General features: G+C 25.3%; 1 protein-coding gene and 1 long non-coding RNA gene across 7 annotated transcripts; one reads left to right on the forward strand and one right to left on the reverse strand.

The window, feature by feature from the left end:
* Window positions 1-3,182: 3,182 nt before the first annotated feature.
* On the reverse strand, window positions 3,183-5,879 carry LOC113556378. Its single transcript, XR_003405488.1, has 3 exons — window positions 5,637-5,879; window positions 4,186-4,311; window positions 3,183-3,354 (listed from the first exon to the last, which is right to left on the reverse strand). It is a non-coding gene; the product is annotated as an uncharacterized LOC113556378 (long non-coding RNA).
* A 150-nt stretch (window positions 5,880-6,029) lies between these two features.
* On the forward strand, window positions 6,030-27,624 carry LOC113556377 (lachesin-like). Of its 6 annotated transcripts, none has more exons than XM_026961273.1 (10): window positions 6,030-6,147; window positions 6,234-6,450; window positions 6,517-6,655; window positions 7,863-8,089; window positions 22,746-23,224; window positions 25,799-26,040; window positions 26,096-26,352; window positions 26,416-26,679; window positions 26,750-26,889; window positions 27,360-27,624. In XM_026961273.1, exons 5-10 carry the CDS (start codon window positions 23,179-23,181, stop codon window positions 27,494-27,496), a joined length of 1,086 nt encoding a protein of 361 aa, XP_026817074.1. In that variant the 5' UTR covers window positions 6,030-6,147; window positions 6,234-6,450; window positions 6,517-6,655; window positions 7,863-8,089; window positions 22,746-23,178; the 3' UTR covers window positions 27,497-27,624. The 6 variants fall into 6 exon arrangements, with proteins under 6 accessions (XP_026817074.1, XP_026817075.1, XP_026817071.1 ...); XM_026961274.1 differs by having other exon boundaries at window positions 6,534-6,655; XM_026961270.1 differs by having other exon boundaries at window positions 6,234-6,655.
* The last annotated feature ends 118 nt before the right edge of the window (window positions 27,625-27,742 follow it).

Consider the following 27,742-nt stretch of genomic DNA (forward strand, 5'->3'; position numbering starts at 1 on the left):
AAAAACCGATTTATTGTTGATATAAGTAGGACTGTGAATTTAATGTATTATACCAGGGATGGCAAATCTATGGCACATATGCTCGAGGTGACACGTAAAAAATTAAAGTATTTTTATAAACCAAATATCAATAAATTGGCTTCAAGTATTAAACAAAAAAAAATCATATTAAGAAAATAAATAGTTAACAAAGTATTTTTATATTATCACCTAAACTAACTATTTTATATTATTACATTAATTATACAATAAAATTATAATAATTTTTTGTTTACAATATTGATATAACAGAGGTGGCCAACATATCTATGTACTAATATGTATTAATAAGATTAATTCTGATTTTTATAATACAAAAGTAATAAAGATAGCTAACAGCCAATAAACATTTCAGTTTACGAAATATGAAATTATATCGTTGTTAAAATAGTGTTGAATAGTCCTATTGTGAACACCTCAGTTACTTTGTAAAATATTTGTAAAATTTTACCGATTGCGAAAGTTTGTTCATAATAAATTAGTTAATGACCTAGGGCAAAAAGTATTTAGTATTCAAAATAAACTAAAACTTTTAAAAGAGATTTAAAATCAAACAATTGTACTCACTTTTCATTTTTAGAAAAAATAGAAGCGTGCTTGATAGAATCAGAGAATAAAAATTAATTGTGACGACTATGTACTTAAACGTGAATTTCTATTGGCCGACTTTGAAGAACGATTTTGAGACCTAAAGACATTAATATCCTTATTCGGATTTTTAGAAAATCCATTTTTAGTTAATGTCATGAAACAGATGTCTATATCACATCCTATTGTCACAATAAAGCGGATCTTGAAATAGAACTCTTGGAGTTATTAGAAGATGAAGGTCTATAAAACAGTTATAAACAATTGTCCCTCTATATTGGAATTTTGGAAGCATATTTTTATATTAAAAACTGTGCGGTAAATTGATATCAAATTTTTGGAACAACGTATTCATGTTAATCACTTTATTCAACAATGAAAATAATTAAGTCAAAATATCGTTCAACTTGGACTGATGATCATCTAACAGAATTACTAAGAATTGCTCTTACATTAAATTCAGTCAGATCTGAAGAAGCTTACTAAAAAAGTAGACACAAAAAAATACCACGCAAAACAAATTTAACTTAATGTTTAAAATTTAAATTTATTATGTATATTAATTTAATTTTTTTTTTTTTTTTATTAATCTGTACACTATAGCCTTATATTTATACAATATAACATATTTTTTTTTTATAAATGTATACAAAAAAATTAAAATATTTTGGTTTTTGTAAATAAAACCGTGAGCCTCGAGCCGCATACGACTATGACGAGAGCCGCAATTTGACGACCCCTGGAATATAATATATATATTATATTTTTCATGGCACGCTGTTCTAACAAAAAAAAGAGGTAATTTTTGGCATGTAGCATTCAAAGAATTTGCCACTCCTGTACTAAACAATCTTAAGTAATAAACTAGGGATTGGATTTATATGCCACAAAAATCCTCAAATATGCTTCTAAAAATGCTGTAATATGTTATAAAAGATGCACTTAAAATTTTGTTTAAAAATTATATAAAAATATGTAAAATGTATTATGTAAAATTATGTAAAAATATTTATTAATTAATACGGTATTAAAAAAAGGATAAATAAAGATTTTAAAGTATATTGTCGTTTTTGTAGCCATTTAATATTCTGTATCTTCAATCTATAAAGTATAGCTCGCATTATTATTTATATTTGTCTTTGTCTTAATAATGTAGATCATAGCAAATTTTCGTTCAGCAGAACACATTTTGTGATGTTAGTTTTAATATTAGAGTAAATTTACCTATTATCAAATTCAAAGATAAGAATATTATCTAAGGTAACTCACAGGCTTTTATTGATATCTTAATTTTTAAGCGAGTTATGAGCATTTTAAAGTTTTAATATTTTACATAACCATAACTCACTTGAAATTTAAGATATCAATAAAAGCCTATGAGATGCCCTAGATAATATTCTTAACTTTAAAATTTGATAATAAGTAAATTATTTAATATTAAAGCTAACATCACAAATGTTTCTGCTGAATGAAATGTGCGTATGATCTACATTAGTTAAGACAAAGGACAACATATGCGGGTATAAACTAAAGTCCTCTGATAAAAACAGAAAACAAAAATGAAATTCATATTTTAATTTATTGCATGGATGATCAGAATAAGTTCCTTAATGTGTTCAAACATATATTATGTGGCTGTGAACGTGATAATATGACGAAAAACGAATATATGTGTTATAAATAATAATATGCACTATAAAACTACAAATATGCATTCAATATCCATTTAATAGGTAAAAACGTTGAAATATACAAAATATGCAAAACAAAATAAGATTTATTTTAATAAGAATGATTTAAATCGGGGACAATGTTTATCAGATTTCAAAAGCTTATTCCAATATATATGCATTGCATATAAATCTGGTCCCTAGTAATAACCTAAAAAATCAAAATTTTTGTTAAGAATGCTGTTATATAATAAGTTTAAAAAATACACTTTATTACAAAATAATTCACTGCCCTATTATTTATTAATAAGTAAATATAATAATGTATAGTGTATACAGTATACAGTAATGTTACCATTATTTCTGTTATTCTAATAATTAATCATATACTTTTAATTCATTTCATCTAATCATTAATTTTGCATACAATTGAGAATAAGTATTGATTTAAACATTGAAATCATCTACCAGATTTGGATTTGGATCATGTTTTGACAATTCTTGATAGGTCAGAAAAATTATGAATGATTTTATAATGTCTGACATAATAGTATAATAAGATTCAGATATTCATAACCTTTTATTATGTATAAAATATATTATATGAATTTAATCAAAAGTTGTTATTTAAATAGTAATTATTATAAGCCTATAGATCTTTCACACAATGATTTTAGTACAAGTAGATTAAAAGATTACTATTTGCCGACATGCAATTGTTAGTAACTCATTTGAAATCAGTAATTAAATACTAAAATATGTAGTTTATAATCTTGGTTTAAATATACTAAAATATTCAAAATTAATATAACAAATACATAGACAATAAAAATAATGGTATTAAAATATTATGACAAGTTAATTAACACAGAATACTGTAATACCTGGAAATGAATATCAGCAGTTATTAGTTGGAACTTGAAAATATTGACAAATTGACAATGTATTTCACTCAGCAAATATTCACAATGCTTAACAAAATTTGAAAGTTCTAATAAAATTTGTAGAAATTTGCTTATTTTAACTGGTATTAATCCCTCAGTAGATACATCTTCATCTAGGTAAATAAAAATGTTCAATAAATATTATATATTTTATTGTATTTTATTATTCATACCACATTCTTCATAATAAAGTATAGAATTAAATAATTTTACTTTAACATCATTTTTTAAAAAAAAATTTCAGAGTTTAATGTTGCAAAAATCTTTAATATAGTACTTAATACATTATTATCAATGTCCAATAAATCATCAATTGTTACTTGGTCAGTAACATCAACCTGAAATATTAAAAAGTATGTTCAAGTATATATTAAAATATAGTACATAGTGTACTATATAACTAAATATATGTCATTTTTATGCAATAATTGGTTTCACATTAATTAATTTAATCTTCTCACACTATATCTTTTTACTGAATGTAGAATTTAACGTTAGACGTGATTCATTCAAATTAACTAATCTATTAAACATGATATTATATACAAGTAGGTATACTTTATTCTCGGTTATTATAAGAAACTAAGATTTATAAACAGTGAATAATAACAAATTTTTGACAAATAGTTTATTCACTTATATTTATAAATTAACATTTAATGAAAATTATTATTATAATATTCAAGCTGCTGTATTCTGAAACTCTATAATTATATTTGTAAATTATCTCTAAATTAGATTCAAGCAGATGTTAAAATTCTTAAGTATAAATAAATATGTCTTAATACAGTAAATTAAATAACAAGTATGCATCTAATATTAATTGACCCGTATTTACTCACAAATTTCAAATTTTTAACTTAATATTTGCTACTTACAAATTACTGTACATCAATATGTAATTTATAATTATAAAATAATTTTATTAAAACAAGAAATCTTACCTTTATATTTACAGGAGACTTAAAAATAAATAGAGCTTTTTTTTAAAATATGTATTTTTTCCAATCTTTCTGTATGGCTATTTATTAACTGCTTGTATGTTAGAATTTGTTTTCCAGCTACTGCATCTAAATAAAAAAAAAAACTATATTAAATACTTAATTCAACTGCAATCAAAAGATTATATTCATATTTTACATTAATCTGATGTAATTTATGTTTAAGAAAGTATTAGTATACACGATACACCATTGATTTGTTAAATTTTTAGTAATTGTTCATAACTCATATAAATTGTATACTAATGATTGTGTTTGAAAAAGTACAAATATATATAAATAGTTTAAAAAATATACAATTTAAGTTGTCTGTTATTTTTATAAACATTAAAAATAAATAATAAGTAGATGTATTAAATTGTTTTACAAGAGATAAATGTTAAGGGGTTTTATCGATATTGGCGGACACTTAATATTATTAGGCTGTTTATACTGACTATTTCTATAAAGGTACACAGTACACAGTATAGCAGAAAAACAATAACAAAATATACAAATACAATACAATAAACAAACAAGACAATATAACTATCAATATGAATTATTATTTTTATAAAATTAAGTAAAATTTTAATTTTTTTTAAATAGGGATTTGATGTGCCAGTTTAATTTATTCAATCATTTTTTTTAAAAATAATTTTTCATTATACATATATTTTTTTAAATTTCATAATTTTTGGTTTTTGCCGAATTTATTTGTGATCAAAATAATTGATATTTTATTATTGTAAATTTATCAGTTTATATTCTTAAATTAAATAAATTCAACACACATGAAAACAAAAATATATTACAATTTTCTTTAGTGAATTGTGCGCAACTAAGTTTTAAATGAATGTAATGATTCACAACTGTTAGTAGTTTGTTTGTTTCTGTGCCTATATTTTTGGATTGAATTTAGATTTTTCAACAATGTACCTTATTATGACATAAATAATTACAGATTTTCTAAGAATAATTGACTTAAAATCTTGAATAAAGCTTTACTTATTTTTTCTGAATTTAATAAAGGCAAACTGAGTACCTATTTTGAAGTGTTCAACATAAATTAACTACAATTTTTGGTTACCAAAAAAACCAAATGACAAAAAAAGCCATTTCGGTGGAACTGATAAGGTACCTACTCAGGTTTATGAGGTTATAGAGTTTATAATTGTCACTGAATACATTGAAGGTATTTGATACAAATATTTTTATCAAAAAATATTTTACATAATATGTGTCTCATTTTAAATTTTATAGAGAAACTTTGTTTGACATAAAAAAATAGAAATCCGGTAAAATCAATCAACTTCCTACAATCCTACGTTAATATGATAATGGAATTGTATATATTGCCTTGAATAAATTAACATTGGATAATGTAAAATGTAAATTTTAAATTGTTCACTTACCTTCAGATTTGTCTATATTGTTTTTTTCTAAATTACTCCACATATTTAAAAATGTTTAAGGCGCAGAAGAAAAATTAAAAACATAAATAAAATAACGAAAACCCGATTTAGCTTGGTACACCTAATGAAAATAAATATTTTAGTTACTACTTATTGCTTATTATGGATTTGTTACATAATAAAAATATTCATCGATTAAAAATTAGTTCGGAAATTCAGTCGTCTGGAATAACGAACTAACACACGACTTGGCTGGAATCATGAATATATAGATAAGAAAGAAGATAACTTTATCATATTTTTTTTTTTATCAACTCTGTGTATTCTTTATCTCGTTGTTTATCAATAACAAAATATTATATTGTTTCCATTTGTGGTGATGGTGATGGGGTGACGTCGTCATAGATAGCAAGTACACGAGACGTGAGATACTCGACTCAACAACAAATAACAATAAAAGTTTTCAAGTCTAACTTAGTAGCTGGCAACCAATAGCCTACAGATCTAACAGGTTGTATCGGTAGTCTGTTTGTATTAGCCTGCTATTGTCTTGAATAAAAAATTTAACCACTAAATGTTCTATTTTTTTATTAATAGAAAATAATAACATGTCAGACACGCGCTTTTTTGTCACCAACCGAGCCATTGGGAGACGATTAGAAGAGCACATTTGCAGTACGACTACAATGACGAATCAGTGCTGTGGTGGTGTTCTGTTAAACCAACACAGCACTAAAGATGGGTCACAATCTGTACGACTTCAACTCTGTATCTGGTCGTAGCGGTCAACTGCAGCAGATCACTGTTCTTTCATGTAAACATATTGGATATAACAGACGTTGGTTATTTATGAAAATTTGAAACATCATTCTAATAATAGTGATTTTTACAATGAAGATGCTGTATCATAGGCAAATATAAAGCAATAGGGGACATTTTCGACACTAATCGAATTGGAGCTGGTTTTCACTAAACACTATTGGATCTGTTATTAACATAGATTGAACCAAACTTATAAGGTGGTACTAAAAACTTAAATATTTTTTTCATCACAATATGAATGATTAAAAAGACTCTTGAGGATTTTACTAAAATTCATTACAAACATGTAACTATGTTATTATACAATAAAAATTAAAATCAGATTTAAATCTTGATTTTTAACTTTAAAGTTGTTTTCTATATAGAAATGAAATAGGTATTATAATTGGCTATTCGTAAACCTGAGACTTATCCAAATAATTTCATTATAAATTAATAGTTTAAAGAGTCATAGATATATTCAAGAACAACTTGAAGCATATTAACTAATTGTAAACTTTTGATCTAGGAAAAGGGGTATGGGAAAACCTATACAGAGTGTCCCACGAGGATTTACCGATGATTGCGATGTCTTCTAAAATAATGGTCAATGGAGATATCATAATTTTGTTTTTTTTTAATGGCTTTACAGCGTCAGGGACTACTTATAAGTATTTATATTTTAATTTAATTTAATGTTTCAGTAAAAATGTTTAAAAAATACAATTTTTTATTTGATTATTTAAAAAAAATCAAAGATAGCTATTTTGTAATTTATTTTTCTAAAACTTTTGATATTTCATCTTATTTTTATTAGTATTGTGATTTTTAAAATTTTTTTTGTTTTGAAATATCTGTCTTATTGAATACTATAGAAGTGCCAATGTTATGTGGCCACGGGCTTGTGCCTGTATAATTATACAAATATTCTCAAAACTAAAAACAATATTAAAATTCATGATGGTAATAAAAATAAGATATTGAAACATCAATATTTTTAGAAAAATAAACTGCAAAACGGCTACGAATAAAAATTGTTTTTTTTTACTTTTTTACCATAACATTAAATTAGATTAAAATATGAAATACTTGTAGTTTTTGTCCATGTGAGTCTTAAAAAAAAAAAAAAACATAGTTTTAATATCTCCATTATTTCTGGAGATTTATTGCAATGGGTTAATCCTCGTGGGACACTGTATATCATAGAACCTAAAACATAAAATTTTAGATTAACTATAGTCACTGAGCTCTAGAACCTGCATACAAGACTTTAATATATTATTATTATATGTTTAGAAATTTTCATTTTGCTCTTAACATCTTGATTTGTGTATTGTTTAAATATAATATTATTTAGCAACTGTTAACTAACTTCAGTTATTTATTCATCTTAACATGATCAATAATATATGCTTTTGTTGATAGATCTACACACAATGCAAATTGATACAGTTAATAGGAACTTTTTACCATTGCGATAAATGGATTCAAATTTAAGATGTAAGCTACAAAATGGAACACTGTTAATGAATAAAATCTGCATTAACTCACATCACAACCTTAACTTAACCTAAGGAAAATAACCACCAGTTGCTATACCATCCAATCAATACACCAACAGTATGCCATAAGGCATTCTACGCTATTGTAAAGTGAGATAATTTATATAATATTTGACAATAATTATTCTGTTTTATCTAATCTGTTATCTGTATTTTTCTATTTTGAATTAATATTGTACCTATAAATTGTTCTATTTTTTAAATTTAAATTTATAAGTATTGAATTTAAATTAAATTTATACATTATTTATGTGCATTATTAATTGATTAACATTCATATTTGCCTATTTATTTTTTATCATTAAAGATGATTACACTCATAAGGCAAACAGTACAGATAACAGAGTAATATATAATTAGTTTATAAGTCTAGGTTAAAATTAAGAAAGTACATAGTAAAAACAGTTTTATAATTAAATAGCTAAATTCGTATTTACAGCTGTGCAATGAAATTGACCATCTAATTATGTAAATATTATTTTGTATATAAAATATTTAATACGTAAATTTCTACCTATAAAATAAACATGTAACATTAGTACATAACTCCTGACACATAATATACAAACTAAAATAAAATATTATTATTTAGTTAAAAATAAAAAATTATACCTTGATATGTGAAAGACAAATAAAACTCATTGAAATATTGAACTAATGCCTCGAACAAATAAAAATAATAGTTATTTTATAACAATAAGTGTCATTGTATATGTTTTTGATTACTAACAATACATTATATAGAATTTTAAATATAATTACAATTTATATTATAAAAATTTACACATTTCACATAAACTAATTTGAAATAAAATATTATAGTTTATTGTATTTAAAAAAATATAATTATTAACACAACACAACACACCAATCAGTTTTAATAATTACTGTTACTACCAATATAATGTTATATTTATACACTTTATTCAAATTATTACTAATTACTTTCATGTAATTTAAATCTATCCAATGCTTTTCTTCATCCAGAAAACCCATTAGCATTCCTATTTAGCATTTTTTGTATTTACTAGGAGAAAATTATTATTATTGGCTATCTCCCAATATGCAGTCTACTTCCATTTTGTGTACTACTTATAGCTAGGAATCCCGCATTATTATTTTTTATTATCTACCAATATACTTTATCTTAATTTTTGATAATAATATATATTTTATCATATAACAACCGTTTAGTGTTGTTTGTGATGAAGTAACTTTTTATTAATTTTATTAACCCGAAAAAATAGTTTACAAAATGCTTGTTAACTTTTTCTTGCAAAAAAAAATTTAAATAAATAAAATACCATACCTGCACACAAATTAAATTGTTCATAAATAACTGATATTAATTTTAAAATTAACGGTTTTTTAAACTATGAAATATTAAAAAAATAACTAATTATTTTTTTTGTAACTTTTTACAAAACCTTTACTTTTTTATTGCATTTGAATGTTTTGAACAGAATACTTTATCCTAAATATTATTATATACAATTTAAGTGTATAATATTTAATCCATTTGAAAACTTCTTCTGGTTATTTTGTTCTTCTGAGAATATTTATAACAGTTGGATTTATATTAGGATTTTTATCGCTAACATTTTAAATATAATAAAATATAACAAACTAATATTTTATAAGTTTAATATAATATAAAGAAAAATGTATGAATATTAATAAATATTAAAATATTATAGATTTTTACTTTAATATTAGTTTTTTTTTTCTAGGTTATTTATCTTCTAAATGAAACTGTTAATAAAAACATAAATAAAGATTTGATTTTTATATTATTATTAACCACAAAATATATATTATATATTTATAAAATATAGCAATTTTAATTGTATTATTGAAGTACCTATGTATTTTTAATAGATACTAGTTATATTTCATCATTATAAACTAAAAATAATAAATTACATTTGTAGTAAGTAAAAATATAAATACCAATAATTAATTAATATAAACTATTTCTCACCTCATTTTGAGTTTTTTTCTTTTCTTTGTAAAGTATCAGTATGATAGCTAAGATGTGTTCATATTGCTTTTCATTCATGCTTTTAAAATTGGAAATTGAGTATGAACAATATGAACACTACCTATTAAATATTAATATTTAATAAATTAAATACATTGTACATTTATATTATAAGTAATTACTTTACACTGATAAACAGTAAATACAAAATTAATATCATAAATTATCAGTTGGACTTGCAATTTTTAGATAACACAGTCTTATAATGTGGTTGTACTATTTTCCATTTCACAATTTGTTGTGTAATTAGCACAGTTGTAGATATACTACATGTTAACCAATTTAATATTTTTTAAATAGTTGTGAAAACTAGTAATATCTGTAAAAGTACCTAACCACATTGGGACAAAGTTAAGCTGGGTTCACTCTAAGCAATTTTGAGTAAGTTTTTTTTCAGAGGAATAGAGAAAAAATGTATTATTAATTAACATTATATAAAATGAATGTATGGGGTGCTTAGCACCCGTTTACATGTTGTTTATGATAATATATTGACACGGATTTCGTAAGTCTATTTACACTTAAAAAAATAGTTTATATTCACTAGACAGAAATCTTTACACTAAATTCAAACATAAAATGTACGAAATTTTTTTTATGACATTATTTTCTTTTATTATTTTATCATGACATGTTTCACATATTGTTACTATCGATATTTTTAACATTTTTATAAACAATTTCATTATTCAATAAAAAATGTTTGTATTTTTACATAATCAGTTAAATTATAACTTTGTATCTTTTGATTAATAGTATTTAATAAAAGGTTGTGTTAGTATGTGTTTGTAATCTAAATCTAAGCTGTCATTATTCTGTGGATAGTAAGCTGTTGTTGAAGTTTGTGATATTTTTAGAAGTTTGCAGACTTTCTTGAACACTTGACTCAGAAATTAAGTGCCGCAGTCAGTTACTAAAGAGTGTGGTTGTCCGTGTAAATAAATAAAGTGACAAAATGCTGAGGGATGGAATTAACTTCCTCATCCTTAATGGCAAAAGACCAAGCAAATTTTGAGAAGTCATCAATTAACGTTAGCGTGTAAGCATTTCCGGCATAGGACTTGGGTAAAGGCTCTACAATGTCCATATAGGTTTTCTCTAATAGTCAGCACTTATATATTAAACTTATGTTCGAATAGATATGGTCTATAGTTTTTACTTTATTTCCCCATACTATACTGCTGAGCTTTTTCACAGTTGTGTTGTAGTTAATTTCTGCTTTATTTAAGGTATGACAAGGGAATGCAAACGGAAAATATTTTTCTAACGGCCCTCGTGACAACACACGCCCAATTACGTAGTCCCTTGCATCACGAGTCAGGTTAAAAAGTTTTGAGAAGTCTGGATACTATAATATAGGAGCCTGTTTTATAAGATCCTTTAGTTGCTCAAATAATTGTTGACAATGATCTCTTCACTTATATGTTACGTCTTTCTTTAACAATAGAGAATAGTTAAACACAAATTATCTTCTGTGGATCAGACTTAACTCCTTCGTCGCTAATTTGGTGCCCCAGATAGTTGACTTCTTTTCGGAGAGACTCGCATTTAAACGGTAGAATTTTGGATTATTAGTATTTTATATTTAGTATTGACAAGAGTTTTAGGAAGATCTTTGTGATTTCCTACAAGTGATCAGATAGGTGTTTTGCGTATACTAACATCACATATCTCATCTATTAATATTCAATTTATTTCACTTTATTTTTCTGAATTTCCATTTTCATTTTGTTTAAAGTAGAAGTAAAAATATCATCAATATAACCTTTTCTTGATGTCGCTTCTATGTGAATACCTTAATTACTAAACTTCTCTAAAAATGTTTGAAATACATTATTAGAAAACTTATTTAATGGAATGTTTGCAGACACCTTTGCTTGACATAAATTAATATTGAAATTGGATTTCGCTAAATTTTGATTGGTTAAAAGTTGTTGGACTTTTCTTTATGCTTAATTTTACGTTTAACATGTTTTTGGCGATCATCTGTTTTAATGTTCTGTGATACATTATACTTGTTATCGAATTTAATTTTATTCTCACACATTTTACAATACAAAATATTACCATCTGTTGAAAAATTGTCTAACACATATTCAGATACGTATTTTTTAAACTTATCTTTTACCATTATAAAAAAAATAACACAAACAACGAGTAACACAACAGTGCGACGATGTGACTGACTAAATTTCTTAGACCAGTCGTATGGGAAAGGAGTTATAGTCGCCTTTGGTGGTCATATAAGAATCAGTTTATAATATTTTGTATTATTTCACAGCTACATTTATACATAAACATAATATATTTAATTTATTACTAATTATACTCAATAGTTCTTAATACTCCTATCCTTAAATGGAACATGAAGGCTTATTAGCCCCCATTTTCACTATATGAATTTAAACCGATTACATTCATTAAAATATTTTCTGAAATCTCAGTTTCTGCAAGATCTAGTTTGTACAATTTTGTATTGTTTTATTTTTATTCGAATACAATAAAAATACTTAAATTGTAATAGTCAATTGACCATTACCATAAATTTCAAAAGTAAATGTTTTAATGGGATTTTTATAGTATTTTGTTATGCTCTTGGATCGTCTATAGAATAATCAAGAGTTCAAGTGTGATAGTCGATTCCATACAGATGCGTTTGTTGTTACAAATTTGATTTTACAATTGTCAGGGATGTCCTATGGTTTTGATATAAGTAATATTTCACACGAGTCTGTCTTAGATTTATGACGAGTAGGTTGACTATGTTTATGATTGTACCTATTTGCACATTTCTCATTGTATATTTGCCAACTAGAAAAACTTTTCTGTGTCATAATTTATTGCTATAATCTACGTATTAGGTCATTAAGGCTACAGTATAGGAATTTAAATTAACGTTTGCATTAGTAGAATTTGTGTTACAAAAATTAGGTACCTATTGGTCTTTAAGAAAAATTGTCATTTAGATTAGATTCTGTTTTAATCTCGAGTGGAAGAATTGTTCCTACTGGGATATTTGCTTTGTTTCCACAAAATTCAGTTAATCAACGCTGAGTGTGCAATATTACTAGTGTGTGATTTTCGATATAGAACTAAATAAACTACTCTTAAGTGATTTTGGGTTTAATAGGCATACTAATTTAATAAAAATCCGAAGAAAAGAATCTGTTTTAATAGCATACATTCTTCTTCTTCTTCTCAACAGCTTCACGGTCTATGAAGGTCCATCGCTGCCACCATTATCTCATTCCATCGGATCCTATCATTCGCAACTTCCATTTTTACACTTTCATGAATCATTTTAAGATCTTTTCCTACTAATATTTCCATCTTGTTCGGGGTCTTCCTACAGGTCTTTTCTTCACAATTTTTCCTTCTGTAACTTGTTTTACAATTTTTCCTTCTGCCCTCCAAACATGTCCAGCCCATTCTATCCTTTTGCTTCTACTAAACGATAGTATATTTGGCCTTCCGTATAAACTTTGTAAGTCATTATTATGTCTTCTTTCGTATGTTCTCGTTTCTCTATTATAGACTGGGCCGAATATTTTTCTGAATACTTTTCTTTCTGTTGTACATAACTTAGCGTAAGCGCCTTTTGTAGTAGCCCACGTCTCATATCCATATATCAACACTGGTTTCAAATAACTTGCGTATAGAGTTATCTTCGATTCTCTCGATAAAAGCTTCGATCTGAATAGTTTTAATAGACTATAATAACATCGGTTCGCGCTAGCTACCCGTTCTTTTATTTCTTCATGTACATTATTTTTGCTGTTTATATTTATCTCTAAATATTTAAACGATTCTACTTTTTCAAAAACATAAGGATCTACTCGTAGACTTAAATCATTTCTGCCATTCTTTGAAATACACATGTATTTTGTTTTCTCCTGGTTGACTTCTAAAGTCTTCTGAAGTCTTCCCTGCTTCCAAGAATTTTATTGTGGTTTGCTCCACTTCTTTTCTTGAATTTCCCAGATTGACCACATCGTCCGCATAAGCAAGGATGGCTCCAATTTTACCTACTTCCATTTTTCGAGTTTCATTAGTTGTTCTCAGTACCCATTCCAGAGCAATGTTGAATAGCATCAGTGGCAATGCATCTCCTTGACGAAGGCCGGATTTTACTTCGAACTTTTCTGACAATTCCTGTTGGTATTTTACTTTCAAAGTAGTTTTCCTATTGCATATCTTGATTAAATTTATATATTTTTGAGAGATACCTAGATATCTCAGGACCTTTCATAACTCTTTTCTATTAATAGAATCGTAGGCTTGTTTAAAGTCTATGAATACTAGGTGTCGGTCCTTATTATATTCGTAATGCTTCTCCGCTATTTGTCTGATGGTATGGATATGATCGATTGTTGATTTTTCTTTTCTAAATCCGCACTGGTATTCTCCAACGATCTCTGTTGCATATGGGCTTATTCGTTCCAGCAACAATGATGTAAACACTTTATATCCTGTGTCTAATAATGATATACCCCTATAATTTGACACTAACATTGGATCTCCCTTCTTAAAGATAGGACATAGTATTGCCATATTCCATTCCTCTGGCATAGCCTCTCTTTTCCATACTTCACTAATAATACCATATAAGGTGTTTATTAAGTTTTTTCCACCTTTTTTTTAGTAATTCTTCTGGAATTTTGTTTTCGCTTGGTGACTTGTTGTTCTTCAGTGTTTCATGTATGTAATAGCATACATACTATTGCGTAATTGCTAGCATCGCATGTAAGGTTAAATTTTTTGTTAAAATCGTCATATTTCAAAAGAAGTTCATTAGTAAGGACTGCCTTTAGATTTTCAAAAGTAAATTCATATAGATCAGACCATTTGAACACAACATTCTTCTTTAATAACGAGGTGAAGGGCTTAAATTAAGATTGCTAAATCTTCTCGTAATCAGGTATAAATCTTCTGTGGTACTAACCAAAAAAGGATTTGATTTCTTTAGTATTCTTTAGGATTGGATAATTGAATACCTACACATTTAAGTTTTTATGGGTTAAATCGCCTTGATACGTAATAGCGTGTTCCAGGTAATTTACTTCTTTCCTAATGAATGTACATTTCAAGGGTTGAATTGTCGTAATCTTTTAAATACGTTCTGGAGATTTCTGGAAAGATCTAGAATATCTCGTGTATTTATTATGATATCGTCTAAATATATGAATGTTTTTAATTCGTTTAGTCCCATAAAGACGGAATTCATAAGTCTCTGGAATGTTGTAGGTGTTTCTTTTAATTCAAAGTGGACACGATTGTAACAATTGGACTAAAAATAATTATAAACTGATTTAAGTATAAAATTGTCTTAGTACTATATTATTTGTTATAATAAATCTAACAAATAATAAGGCAACTATATAAATTTTTGTGTAATTGTTCGTTTTAGTTTTTAAAATATGTATATTATATATTTTTACTTTAACACATTGGTAATATAATAAATAGATAATATGTTCATTTCCAACCATTTTTATATTTAAAAAAAATTAAGTTTATTTTATACTTATTTATTTTTTATTTTTGTTTAATTGATTTATTAAAATATATCTTAATATAATAATTTTTTTTTAAAACGCTATATTTAACAGCGCACTTAATATTATAAAGGTATTATTATTACTATTTAATGTTAAGATCACCTAAAAGATAGACCATCGCTAAGTTCGGCAAACGGTTAGATATTTTTGAGACGTTCAGAGGCAGATCGTTGCACTACTCACCACCTTATGGTATACTATTGCATTTTTATATTTTAACTTTTTAAGTAAACATTAAATAAAAATAGGTTTCAAATCACGTTTTTATTCCTGTATTAATGCATGAATTGAAGAGTCGGGACACAACAAAAAAATAAAATAATCTTACTTTTATATTCAATATAATTATTACCACGAGAATAGTGGAGTACTTACCAAATGTATTGACACTAAAGCCAAATATTAAGCTGTCTAAAATATATCTAAAAATATTTCAGTTAAATAAGTATTATAACATAATTTGCCTAATTATTAAAAAATATAATGTATTTTAAATTTATAGGTAGGTACTTCTACAACAAAATGTAGTATTAATAACGTATAACGTATATGATATACCACATATTTTCATAATAATTGAAAAAAACCGGATAGCCAAATAATAAACGTTATACTCAATTTTATTTTAGAAATTTACTTATAAGGATATAGGTTGATATACCGTTTTCGCTCAGAATCATTTTTTGTATTCTTACATTGAATTCAAATTTAACACATCATCCATTATAATGACATACTCGGTACCTGTTGGCTGTTGTACAGCATAACGGTATTCACTTGCCCACATTTTTTGTCTTAGGTATTGTTATGGTATGGTAAAATTTAAATTGTAATACAACTAATGGTTTATTATTAATTAAAACAATATTATAATTGTCTAAATTACCTATGCATTCTAAGATTTTATTTAATGTTTAACTTTGAAATTATAATTGACAAAGCTTACTAAATAAATTAGATAGATTAAATTTAAAATTATATTATTTACCGTCTAGAACCTATTACCTACTTATTCATGTCTATATTAATAAGTTTAACACACTTATTGTTTACATGGCATTGGTAAGTAAAAATTTTGATTGCAACTTCATACAAGTGAACATTAATACATTATATATTTTGGTACACGAAACACATTACCTATAATATACAAAATATTCGAGATATTTCTGGATAAGTACTATACACAAAACTACGTATTATTATATATTGTCATCAAATTTTGCTTAATATTCTTAGTTCTTATAATACCGTATCAGGATTATGAACACAATTACTTAGTAATATTAATTTCTTTCTTCGAAAAGTACGTGCTATTTTTTTTCGAAATTGTTTTATTTTACTATTACGACCTTGGTACCTGCTATTATTAAAAGCTTTATGTACTTTAATACTTATCCCGTTTTTTGTAAATTTTTTATACACAGAATATATAATATATAATATTTTTTTATATAGTTTCAAATTGTTAAAAAACAATGTTTTTATTAAAAAATTATATTTTTAAATATTTTTTATCCTTATAATTTTTTAAGTTTTTTACTTTTTTGAATGACAACATAGATTTTTCATTTCATATTCCAAGGCAGAATAATTTTCTGAGTATTTTGATACATAAAATTCGAATTTAGGGTGAGTAGTATGAGTTATACTTATTTAAAATTTAGACAAGCGGAGTAGTGGACAAACATTTTGCAGTTACTCCGTACTACTTTACTCCGCGCAACTAAACTTAAAATACGTATAACTCATAAACTACTCGCCCTAAATTCGATTTTTATGTATCAAAATACTCAAAAAAATATTCTGCTTTGGAATATGAAAGGAAAAATCTATGTTGTCATTCAAAAAAGTAAAAAACTTAAAAAATTATAAGGATAAAAAATATTTAAAAATATAATTTTTTAATAAAAACGTTGTTTTCTAACAATTTGAAACTATATAAAAAAATATTTTCAAAAACATTAATACTTTTTGAAATAATGAGTGTTGTTTGATAAAAGAATCACCCTGTATATGTGTATTTTTTTTTGTGGCCCTTAAATCTAAACCTATAAAATTCTAATGATTAAAATATAACCGTCTCACCTCACCTCACCTATAGTATTGGCTCTTTATCATATTAATTTCACTAGCATAGCGTCGAAATAATATATTATATTAAACGAAATACGAATTATTTAAACATAAATAAATAAGTATACAATATAAATATTAATTATTTCAAATATCACTAGTTTAACGTTAGAATACATTAAATTATAGAATAAAATTACATGAAAAATACAACATTATTACCATATTGTAAATTAAAAGCAGTGGCGTCATTTCAGTTTTTGTTTGACTATAGGGCAATTACTCACTGATTTGCCGACTCAATATTTTTCCACGCAGATTCACATATAGGATAGTGCCATAGTAGGTGAGGGGAGTAAATTTTCGGGTATATAAACGTCACACATAGGATTTTAAGTATTAAATATAAACAATTTTTTCAAATATTTATTAGAATTAAAAAGTTAAATAGAATAATTGAGTAATGTGTAAATAAATAATAAATAAGTAATGGGTACCTTTTAATACCGATTTACAAGTAGTTAGCAGTATTTATAGTCACATAATGTAAATATAGGTACTAAACATCTCGATTTATAATATAATGTACTTCTTTAAAAAATACAACTAAAATATTAACAATAAATCTTTATTTATAAAATATCAATAATCAATATTATGATTTATGACAATGGCCTTAATAGTTAAAAATACGACTTCTTATAATTTTTTAATGTGCTGACTTAAGGTTAGATTAGGGCAAATGCTCAAACTGTACCCCCCTCCTAAATAACGCCACTGATTAAAAGTTGTACTTTACAAAAAATAGAATTTTTCTGTAGTATCTTCTCCAGCTAAAATATTTTTAGATGTATAGATATGCGTGGATAAATTTAAAAATTTTGTAAATTATTATTTATTACCATAAATGCTTAGGTTACTCGTTATAACTTTACTAATTTAAGACTTCATACATAAAAGCGCAATTCAAAATTCAAAAATAGTTGGCTTTCTTGGACAACGGGTGCCGACCGTGATAAAATAGTTATAAATATAATATTATTTTTTTATGTAACTATATACATAGCGACGTGCGTATTTTTTTGACTTCCACTACGTCTACTGCTGCCTCCTTTATTATAATTTATAATATACAAATTAATTTAAATTTTATTTTGTTTGTTAAAAATGTCGGATGAAATATTTGCATTGTTTCCAATATCTAAAGTGTTATTAAAACAATAGAAACTAAATCACTTTCTATTGTATATTACCTATTTCTAAATATTAAACACTAAGTTGCATTATAGTAATTATTCATTTTTTATATTTATTTACACATACATTTTAGATTCTGAACGGAGTGATGAATGTATTGATTTTACAATGATGTGTTTTTTTTTTTATTTTTGTATCTGTCATCACGTTATGGAGTAGTAATAATGCTTCGATTTTCGACTTCAGCCCCTCTTTGAAAAGGAAAATTCATCTAGTTAGTACATCGAGGGGGGTCATAAGTATTTGTAAGTACTAAAAAATTTCCAGTAGTTTTCAAAAGCGTCGGAAAAAACCCTGAAAAAATAACAGAAAAACGGGAATTTTTACGCATAACCACTTTTCGACAAAATCGATATTTTGATTTTGTTGTAACTCAAAAATGAATCATTGTAAATACTTGAAATTTTCACCAAATGTTTATATTGTGGTTATCTATTTACGATTAAATTTTCAAAATATTTTGATCTTTTAAGCTACTATTATAGACAATTGAAATTTTCGACTTTTTTAAGTTTTTTTTCTTGAAATGCCGATAAAAAAAAATTGGTTTTCCAAAAAATCTTTAAAATTTATTTAATGCAAGGTTTATTATAAGTTGTACTTATCGTAGTAAAAAAAAAAAAACAAAAATCGTTTATCACAATTTTTATTTATAAGCATTTAAAGTTCAAATATTTACGAAATATATCAAAATCGCAAAAATGTTTGCGATTTATATCTAAGGTTAAAAAACACTATACAAGGTTATCTATAACCATAAGTTTTCATTCAAGTAACTGTAAGAAAAAATTTCAGCATCAATATAGAAACATTTTTATGAGCGTATGAAATTTAATTTTTTTGAAATCGTGTTAAATAACGTATATCCTAAAATTTAATATATTGTTATTAAAAAATAACTAAAGAATAGCTGGACTTATTGTTTTTCAAAACTTATCAAAGTACAAATGCTTATTTTTTTGAAGTTTAAATATTGACAAAGTTAGTGAAAATCATAAATATTTGCTTATTATTTTGTAAATAAAAATGTAACAAAGTTGTCCATGAGATTTTCTTACAACAATTATAAAATAATTCGAGCATATCAATTAAAACATTTTTACGAGCGTCTAAAATATTAATATTAATGAAATCAAAAATGTACACGTAAAATAACAATTAAGTATTTAAACGATTTTAGATTTTTGTTATTATTAAAAAAATACTACCTAGTTGCAGAACCTTTTTTATAATTATTCTTCTTTTTTTTTAGTTTAACCCGGTAATGACGGGTAATTAGCTAGTTTTCTATACATTTTGTAATATATAAAATAATTTACACTATTCATTTTTTTTTTTTTTTTTGGTTGGTGACAGTATACAACTACATTGTAAACACAATACACATGCAAATTGTTTAAGTATTAAATTGTAATTCATGACCCTATATATTTAATGAGTAAGTATTATTGTCATCCTGTAGATTAAATATAGTAATAAATAGAATTAAACATTTGTATTTAGTGCTGATGTAACGCATTCTTATTAAAACTGTCACAGCAATTATTCATCGTGTATAGACCTAGTAAACACTACTGTTTACTGTTTAGTCACCGATTGCCGATTTAACGTAATACATGTTTCTTTCGTACATATATTATTTTATTTTACAATTATTTAACAATGGATTTATTTTCCTTATTTAAACAATATTATAACAATTATTTTTCTTGACAGATTTTCGCGTTTCGTGTTTTCACGTATAATTTCATGGTTACCTAGTGATAATAGTGTATATGTATGGCGTTTTCAATAATTGCGCATTGTTTCGTATTACATGTTTTTATTTTTTTTTCTTAACAGTACAACTGAACGAATTACTCAAAATACTACGAAACGAAAAACACGAAACGCAAAACATAAATAAAGTGGAGCAACCCTAATAGTATCTATATGTAAACCATAACAACGTAAATTAAAAGTGAAATCAAATTCATTATTTATGAAATAGTTAGCAACCTGCATTTCTCTGCCTAAAGAAAAGTTCTTAACTAAATATTAATATCATTAATAGTTAGAATATTTTGTAAAAATAAATGACATCATATCACATTACGTCTTATTTATCATACCTAGGTATACAAATAAATTAATAATTAGCTGTTATACTTAAACTGATAATTTGTTAAGGTCGTACAATATCAAACAGTGGTATATGTCAATTAATTTAATATTGTTTTAAAATTCACCAAAATCAGAAACTAAAGATCTAGCGCTTCAATAAAAACACTAATAGACATCAATATTAAGATAAAATTTATATATGTATACATATAGGTAAGTAACTAAGGCAATATAGGTATTCATTATAACATGTTGGGCGTTTTCATTTATACCCATCACCCAGTAATAAATATATTACACAGAATATTGTCATTTAAACAAATATATCTATCTGAAGAATGTGAAGATGTTTTAGTTAGCAGACTGCCCATATAATTTTTTAAATAAATTAAGAATTGTGTTTACTTAAACATTCTTAACATAAAAATTCAAAATTACTTGAATGGACTAAATTTAAAAAAAAAAGTTTCTTTAATAACTCAATTTTATTTAAAGTAGGTAGAAAAAATATAAGTATTGTACATATTTTAAAATTACTATGAGTACTATATTAATATAACTTGTTAAATATGTATTGAATATAGATATATTTAATTATAAAATAATTCAAAAAATCAACTTTTTATCCTATTTAGTAGTATTTTATAATTTGGTGAATATTTAATATGTCTACAAAATATAAACCATATTATAATTGTAATATTCTAAAGTGTAGTTTTATTTAATTAATATAAAAAAATGCAAATATAGGCCAAGATGTTATTGTATACGTAAATACAAACATTAGTCATTAAGTTATGACACACACAAAATTTTACCAATTTTTCTTATATTACAACAAAAAATTATATTATCAAACACCCATATATACTAAGGAATAGTATAACAGAAAATATATGCTCTAAAAGTTATAAAATTCTTGAATTAATTGATAAGGTAAAAAAACATGTATTTACATAACATTTTACTAAATTTCTAGTTATTTATGAATTAAAAATAATTACGTTAACATTTTGTGAGTGATTATTAGGCTGTCCATTCTACTAGTGCAATTGTCTTACTTTTCGTGGTACCTAAGTATATCCTGACTAAATATATCCAGGACAAAACAAATTTGAGGGCTAGTTAAATAATTTTCCTGGGTCAAATTTTTTTCAGTCAGTTATTTTAGTATAAAACTAAATATTATATTCTCACATATACTAGTAGATATACATAAACAAATGCCTTAAACTCAATTATACTTTAAATTTGAACACATCAAGGCTAGCAAGAGCCACTACACATTTTTATATTAAACGTTCTCGGAATCACTCCCACTATTAACACTTTTTGTTAGCATACAATAGTATACATTTAAATCATAGTTAATTAAGTGTTTTTAGTTAACCTACTTTTGCTACAAAAATTCATGTAATAATAATGAAAAATGTACTAACTGTTATCTCAACTTATTTGCATTTAATAAAAATATTATTTCATAGAAATTTAAATCAGGTACAGTTAACAGTTGTAATTACTAAATATTAGCAGTAAATTAATTATGCAACTATTATAATAATATTATGCTGACAGTTAATATATAATTAATTTTAAACCATGATAAAATTATACTAGCTATAGTATAGTAACTATGATGTTAATCAGTTATGACAAAGTACAAACCAATAAATACTAAATTTCTAATCGTTTATGTTTCGCACGTTTACAGAGGTCGTGATCCGAGAGTAAAGCTGTTGATACCTGATATTTCTGATTTATAAATCAAAACATTCAAAACCGAAGATGTTGAAAATGCTGTTACTCGTTAGTCGTTACCGCCGTTACCGGCGTTACTAATGTTAATGTCTCAAATACAGTACTACCACGGCGACATTACGAATTACTGTGACTGCCATATTTTGGAACCCCTACCTACCCCACCAACATCAAATTGGTGAATGCGAAAACGATGCTCCCCGATCAAATGATAAACGCGCGTTGGTCGGTCGCACTACACTGACTGTACTTCCTGTGTTAGCGCCGAAACAACGTTTTTGCGTTTCCACATTCTGTGGAACCGAAAGACATATATTCAATACATTTTTTCTCGTCCGTTCGGCGTTTGTCAATAACCAGGATTTGTATTATTTCAATTATTTGAGATGAAGAACGTGTATGGAGTCCTCGTCGTGCTGTGTATTAATTTCGGTGAGTACCACTTTGCCAGATCAGGCTAATGGCGGACGTGACATCGAAGTCTGATTTGCGGATGGTCAGATACCAAATCCGTTGACAATGCAGGTACGAACGATATTGTTTGTGCATAAATTTCATTCTGCGTGCGTTGTCGAATAAGGGAGAGGCGCCGATTCTTTCTCCGTGCAACGAGCCTGTATGTGAACGACCAACTTGATCATTCTCTACGAAACAATTTGAATTGATTTTTGTATACGCATAGGTTATACGTTTTGAAGTTTTTACTTCATGTTTGCGGTGTCTAAAAACAAAAATTTAATTTGAATAACAGTGACCAATAATGTTTTTGTGGTTTTGAATTATTATTTATTATACATTTAAAAAAATAACCTCATCGACAAAGAAAAGGTTTGACATATCAAAGTTTTTGGACATCACTTAGCTTTTAGCTTATTACTGATTTATGTATAATATATAATATTATTTAAATAACATAAAAAAACAAAGTCCATGTAAACTTAGCCAAAGGCTTTAAATATGACTATTTGTCTATGATTATTGAACTTATTTGACGTCTGTTGAATTTGAATTTAATGGATTCTAAAGAACATGATTGTTTTACAGCAAGTTGACATTTGATAACTATAGACAATCTTTTAACTACACATAAATTATTCACATTATATATTAATTTTAATATAGATATAGTACCTACTTTATTACCATTGATATTAATAAATATTATGAAAAATATATCTATTATATAGCTGCTATACAAACTAGTAATACTGTGTGATAACGGTTATAACATAAATTTAAATTAATTTCTAATAAATAAATAATATTAATTTATTAAAAATATACTATAATAGATGGATCATAGATACCTATAAAATGTAAAAAAATTAGTTAACTCATATTACGTATCTATTATAAATATTTAATAATTGTTTTACAAATGTTATTTATGTAAAATACTTATGTAATAACCTTATTTTAATATTAATAAATAGGTAAGTCTTAAAAAATAAAAATAAACCAGTTAATGGGTGTAATAATATATTTTAGTGAACCTTTTCATTTGCGTAAACCAGTAATAGATATGTTAGTTGAAGTTAGTATGTTAACCTCTGTTCTTAATAATATTTAATAATAATTCATATTATTATTTTTTTTCCTAATAGTAATATTGTATGTAAACTTATTTTTTCCAAAAACATTGCATATGTTATATAACAATTATAATTATATTTCCAGTAAGAACCACTTCCATATTTACTATTTTTTTAAGCCATAGCTATAAAAATTAACTAGAAGATAAATGCAATTTGAACTTAAAATGCTTTTAGAAAATATATGATTGGTATACCTCATATTGATATTTTTGAATTGCTGTAAAATATTTTTAAAGAGCCTCATATTACATTTTCAAATGTTTCTGAATAGCTCAAAAGTTCCAAAATATTTTGAAAATTATATTTTATAACTTCTAATATAAAATATTTTTAGAGACAATTTTAAACATTTATAGTTATTTAATAACATATTATTAATTTTGGATTTACAACTAAATAGATAATTTTGCAAAAAATTGGTATATTCTTATTTTTCAAAGATTACTATAACAGGAACCTAATACCTACATATGACTTATTTAGCCTAATCCTGGAACAAGTTTACATATTTTTCTCTGAAACCCAAGAGATATTTATTGCTAGATATTAAATATATAATTAGTATACATGTATATAATATAATGTTTGTAAATGATGTAGCAAAATAAAAAGATATGAATTATTTACCAAAATAAATAATATAATGTTAATTTTATAGACATAACACAATTTTGTTTGTATCAATTGCCATTAATTTCAATAACATACTCGGACAGACTTCCCCATATGGTTCCATATGAATATTGATCAAATCCAACTACGTTAAAAATTAGTAGGTTATCAATATTATCGTTAGAAACTTAAGTTTTCTTATAGACCTTATACTTTTGTAAACATTTTGTTAAAAAGAAATAATGTATTTTCACTTAAAAAGTCATCTTTATTGTACAAAATGTATGTAAATAATAGTATATAATATATATGTACCTATGTACAATATTAAAAAATAAATTAAAATAAAAAAATATATTTTTTTATCCTTTTTTTAAGAACTTTCTAATGTTTCATTAAACAACTTTTATCCCATTCTGACTAAAAATGTTCTCACTTAAAATAACTGATTGTCGAGTACGTTATCAACATATAACAATACAGTAGTTTTTAAATTTGTAAAAAAATAATACAAAATTAATTTGTTATGTAGATAGTTTTGTTAAATAGAGTGTTCTATGTTCAAAACACACTAAATGTTCTGTTTTGTTTTGTTCTCTGATAAAATTATTAATATTATAGTATTTTTATTTTAACTAGATCTATTAATAATGTATTTAAAAATTTGTCAACATTTAATGCATTATAAATACTTCTAAATTCTTATAAATATAATGTTTATTATAATATTGTATTTAAATGGTAAAAATTTTAATGTTTTAATGTTGCATAATTTAATTATTAATAATTTTATTTTTAGTATATTCTCAGAGGACACCAATTATATCACGTATTACACAAAAAAGTATAACAGACATTGGTGGAACGACTCAATTGACATGTACAGTCTTGTATGCTTCAGATTTCAGTATTTTGTGGGTTAAGGTTGACAAAGAAAGATCTACTGAACCTGTTACATTTTCAACTGGAAGTACACTTATTATTAGAGATTCTAGATTATCATTGAGACAAGACACGGATAGCAATAGTTACACATTACAGGTATATAGTATTATAATAACATTTGCTTCCAAGTATCAAAAATTAATATTTTCAGATTAGTGATATCCAAGAAACTGATGCTGGTTTCTATCGTTGTGAAGTGGTGCTTGGGTTAAATAATAAAATAACAGCTGATACCGAGTTAGTTGTACGTAGACGTCCGTTTATTTCTGACAACTCTACTAGATCATTAATTGTAAACGAGGGTCAACCTGTGAAATTGGAATGTTATGCTGGTGGATATCCTAGTCCAACAGTTTCTTGGAGGCGAGCAAACAATGCAATTTTAGCTAATGGTGTATCAATATATAGGTACCAACTAACATAATAAAAAGAAATATATATATAAATTAAATTGACATTCTTGTCTTCTAGGGGTAACATTTTGAAAATTCCTGCTATTACCAAAGAAGATCGAGGAACATATTACTGTGTTGCTGAAAATGGTGTTGGAAAAGGTGCCAGACGTAATATTGCTATTGAGGTAGAATTTGCCCCAGTTATAACTGTTTCTAAACCTCGTTTAGGACAAGCTCTACAATATGACATGGATCTCGAATGTCATGTTGAAGCTTATCCTCCGCCAGCCATTATTTGGTTAAATAATGGAGTACAATTATCTAATAATCAACATTACAGGTATACTCACTTGTTGAGCACATGAAAACAAAATAATGTAATATAAGTGTAATTTTTCTTTGGCATTTAGAATATCACATTTTGCTACTACAGATGAAATAACTGACACTACAATACGGATCATCACAATTGAAAACCGCCAATATGGTGATTATATCTGTAAAGCATCAAATGTGCTAGGAAATGCTGAAGTAACAGTTACTCTTTACGGTAAATTTTGATTTTATTAATAAATGCTTAAGATTGTATGTGATTCAACTTAATTAATTTAATCTGCGTAAATAAAATATAAATACAACTTAAGATGTACTTTTTTTGCTGTATCAATATTAAATTATTTCCCGTGTTTAAAATGCTTATGTTTTCATATTATCAGAATATTTTTTGTTAAAAAAAAAAACATTAGACAAGTCTTTAATATTTAAATATATCAATTTTCAATACAATTTGATAGTATAAAACCTTTTTAGTTATGCAGATCACCAATTTTGTAAAAAAAATTTGAGGCCCACTAATGACTTATAGCACACCTATATACATATTTTAAATATATCGATAGTAACGATAATAATATATGGTTCTCAGCCCAGTTCTACACTGCCTTGGGTCTATGGGTTGGGAATTTCTGAATTAAACTAACTACTAATTTCTATTAATATTTATATTTGTTTATTTTATAGAAACTATAATACCAGTATGCCCTCCAGCCTGTGGTCAAGTATCATCACACTTGAAAAACTCAACTATCAAAATGTCAAGTGCTAATGTTTTGTTCTTAATTACTGCTTACTTATTTTTTTTTAATTTCAATTTTTAAATTATTTTACCATCTAAAAAACAATTTATGAATAAGTTGAAACCAAAATTATTGCTCAATTTTCCATGCATATATTATTTGGTTTATTTTTATTTTTTGATTAAATAAATGCCCTTATTTATTTTATACTATTATTTATACTTTTAGTGAATGATTAGAAATAAAATCAAAAGTTAAAGCATAAAAGCTGTAATCAAACATTAATGTTTGTTAGACAATGTACTATGAGAGCACTAAAAATCAAAA

This window comes from Rhopalosiphum maidis, chromosome 3 (assembly GCF_003676215.2).
Source record: "Rhopalosiphum maidis isolate BTI-1 chromosome 3, ASM367621v3, whole genome shotgun sequence".
NCBI lineage: Eukaryota > Metazoa > Arthropoda > Insecta > Hemiptera > Aphididae > Rhopalosiphum > Rhopalosiphum maidis.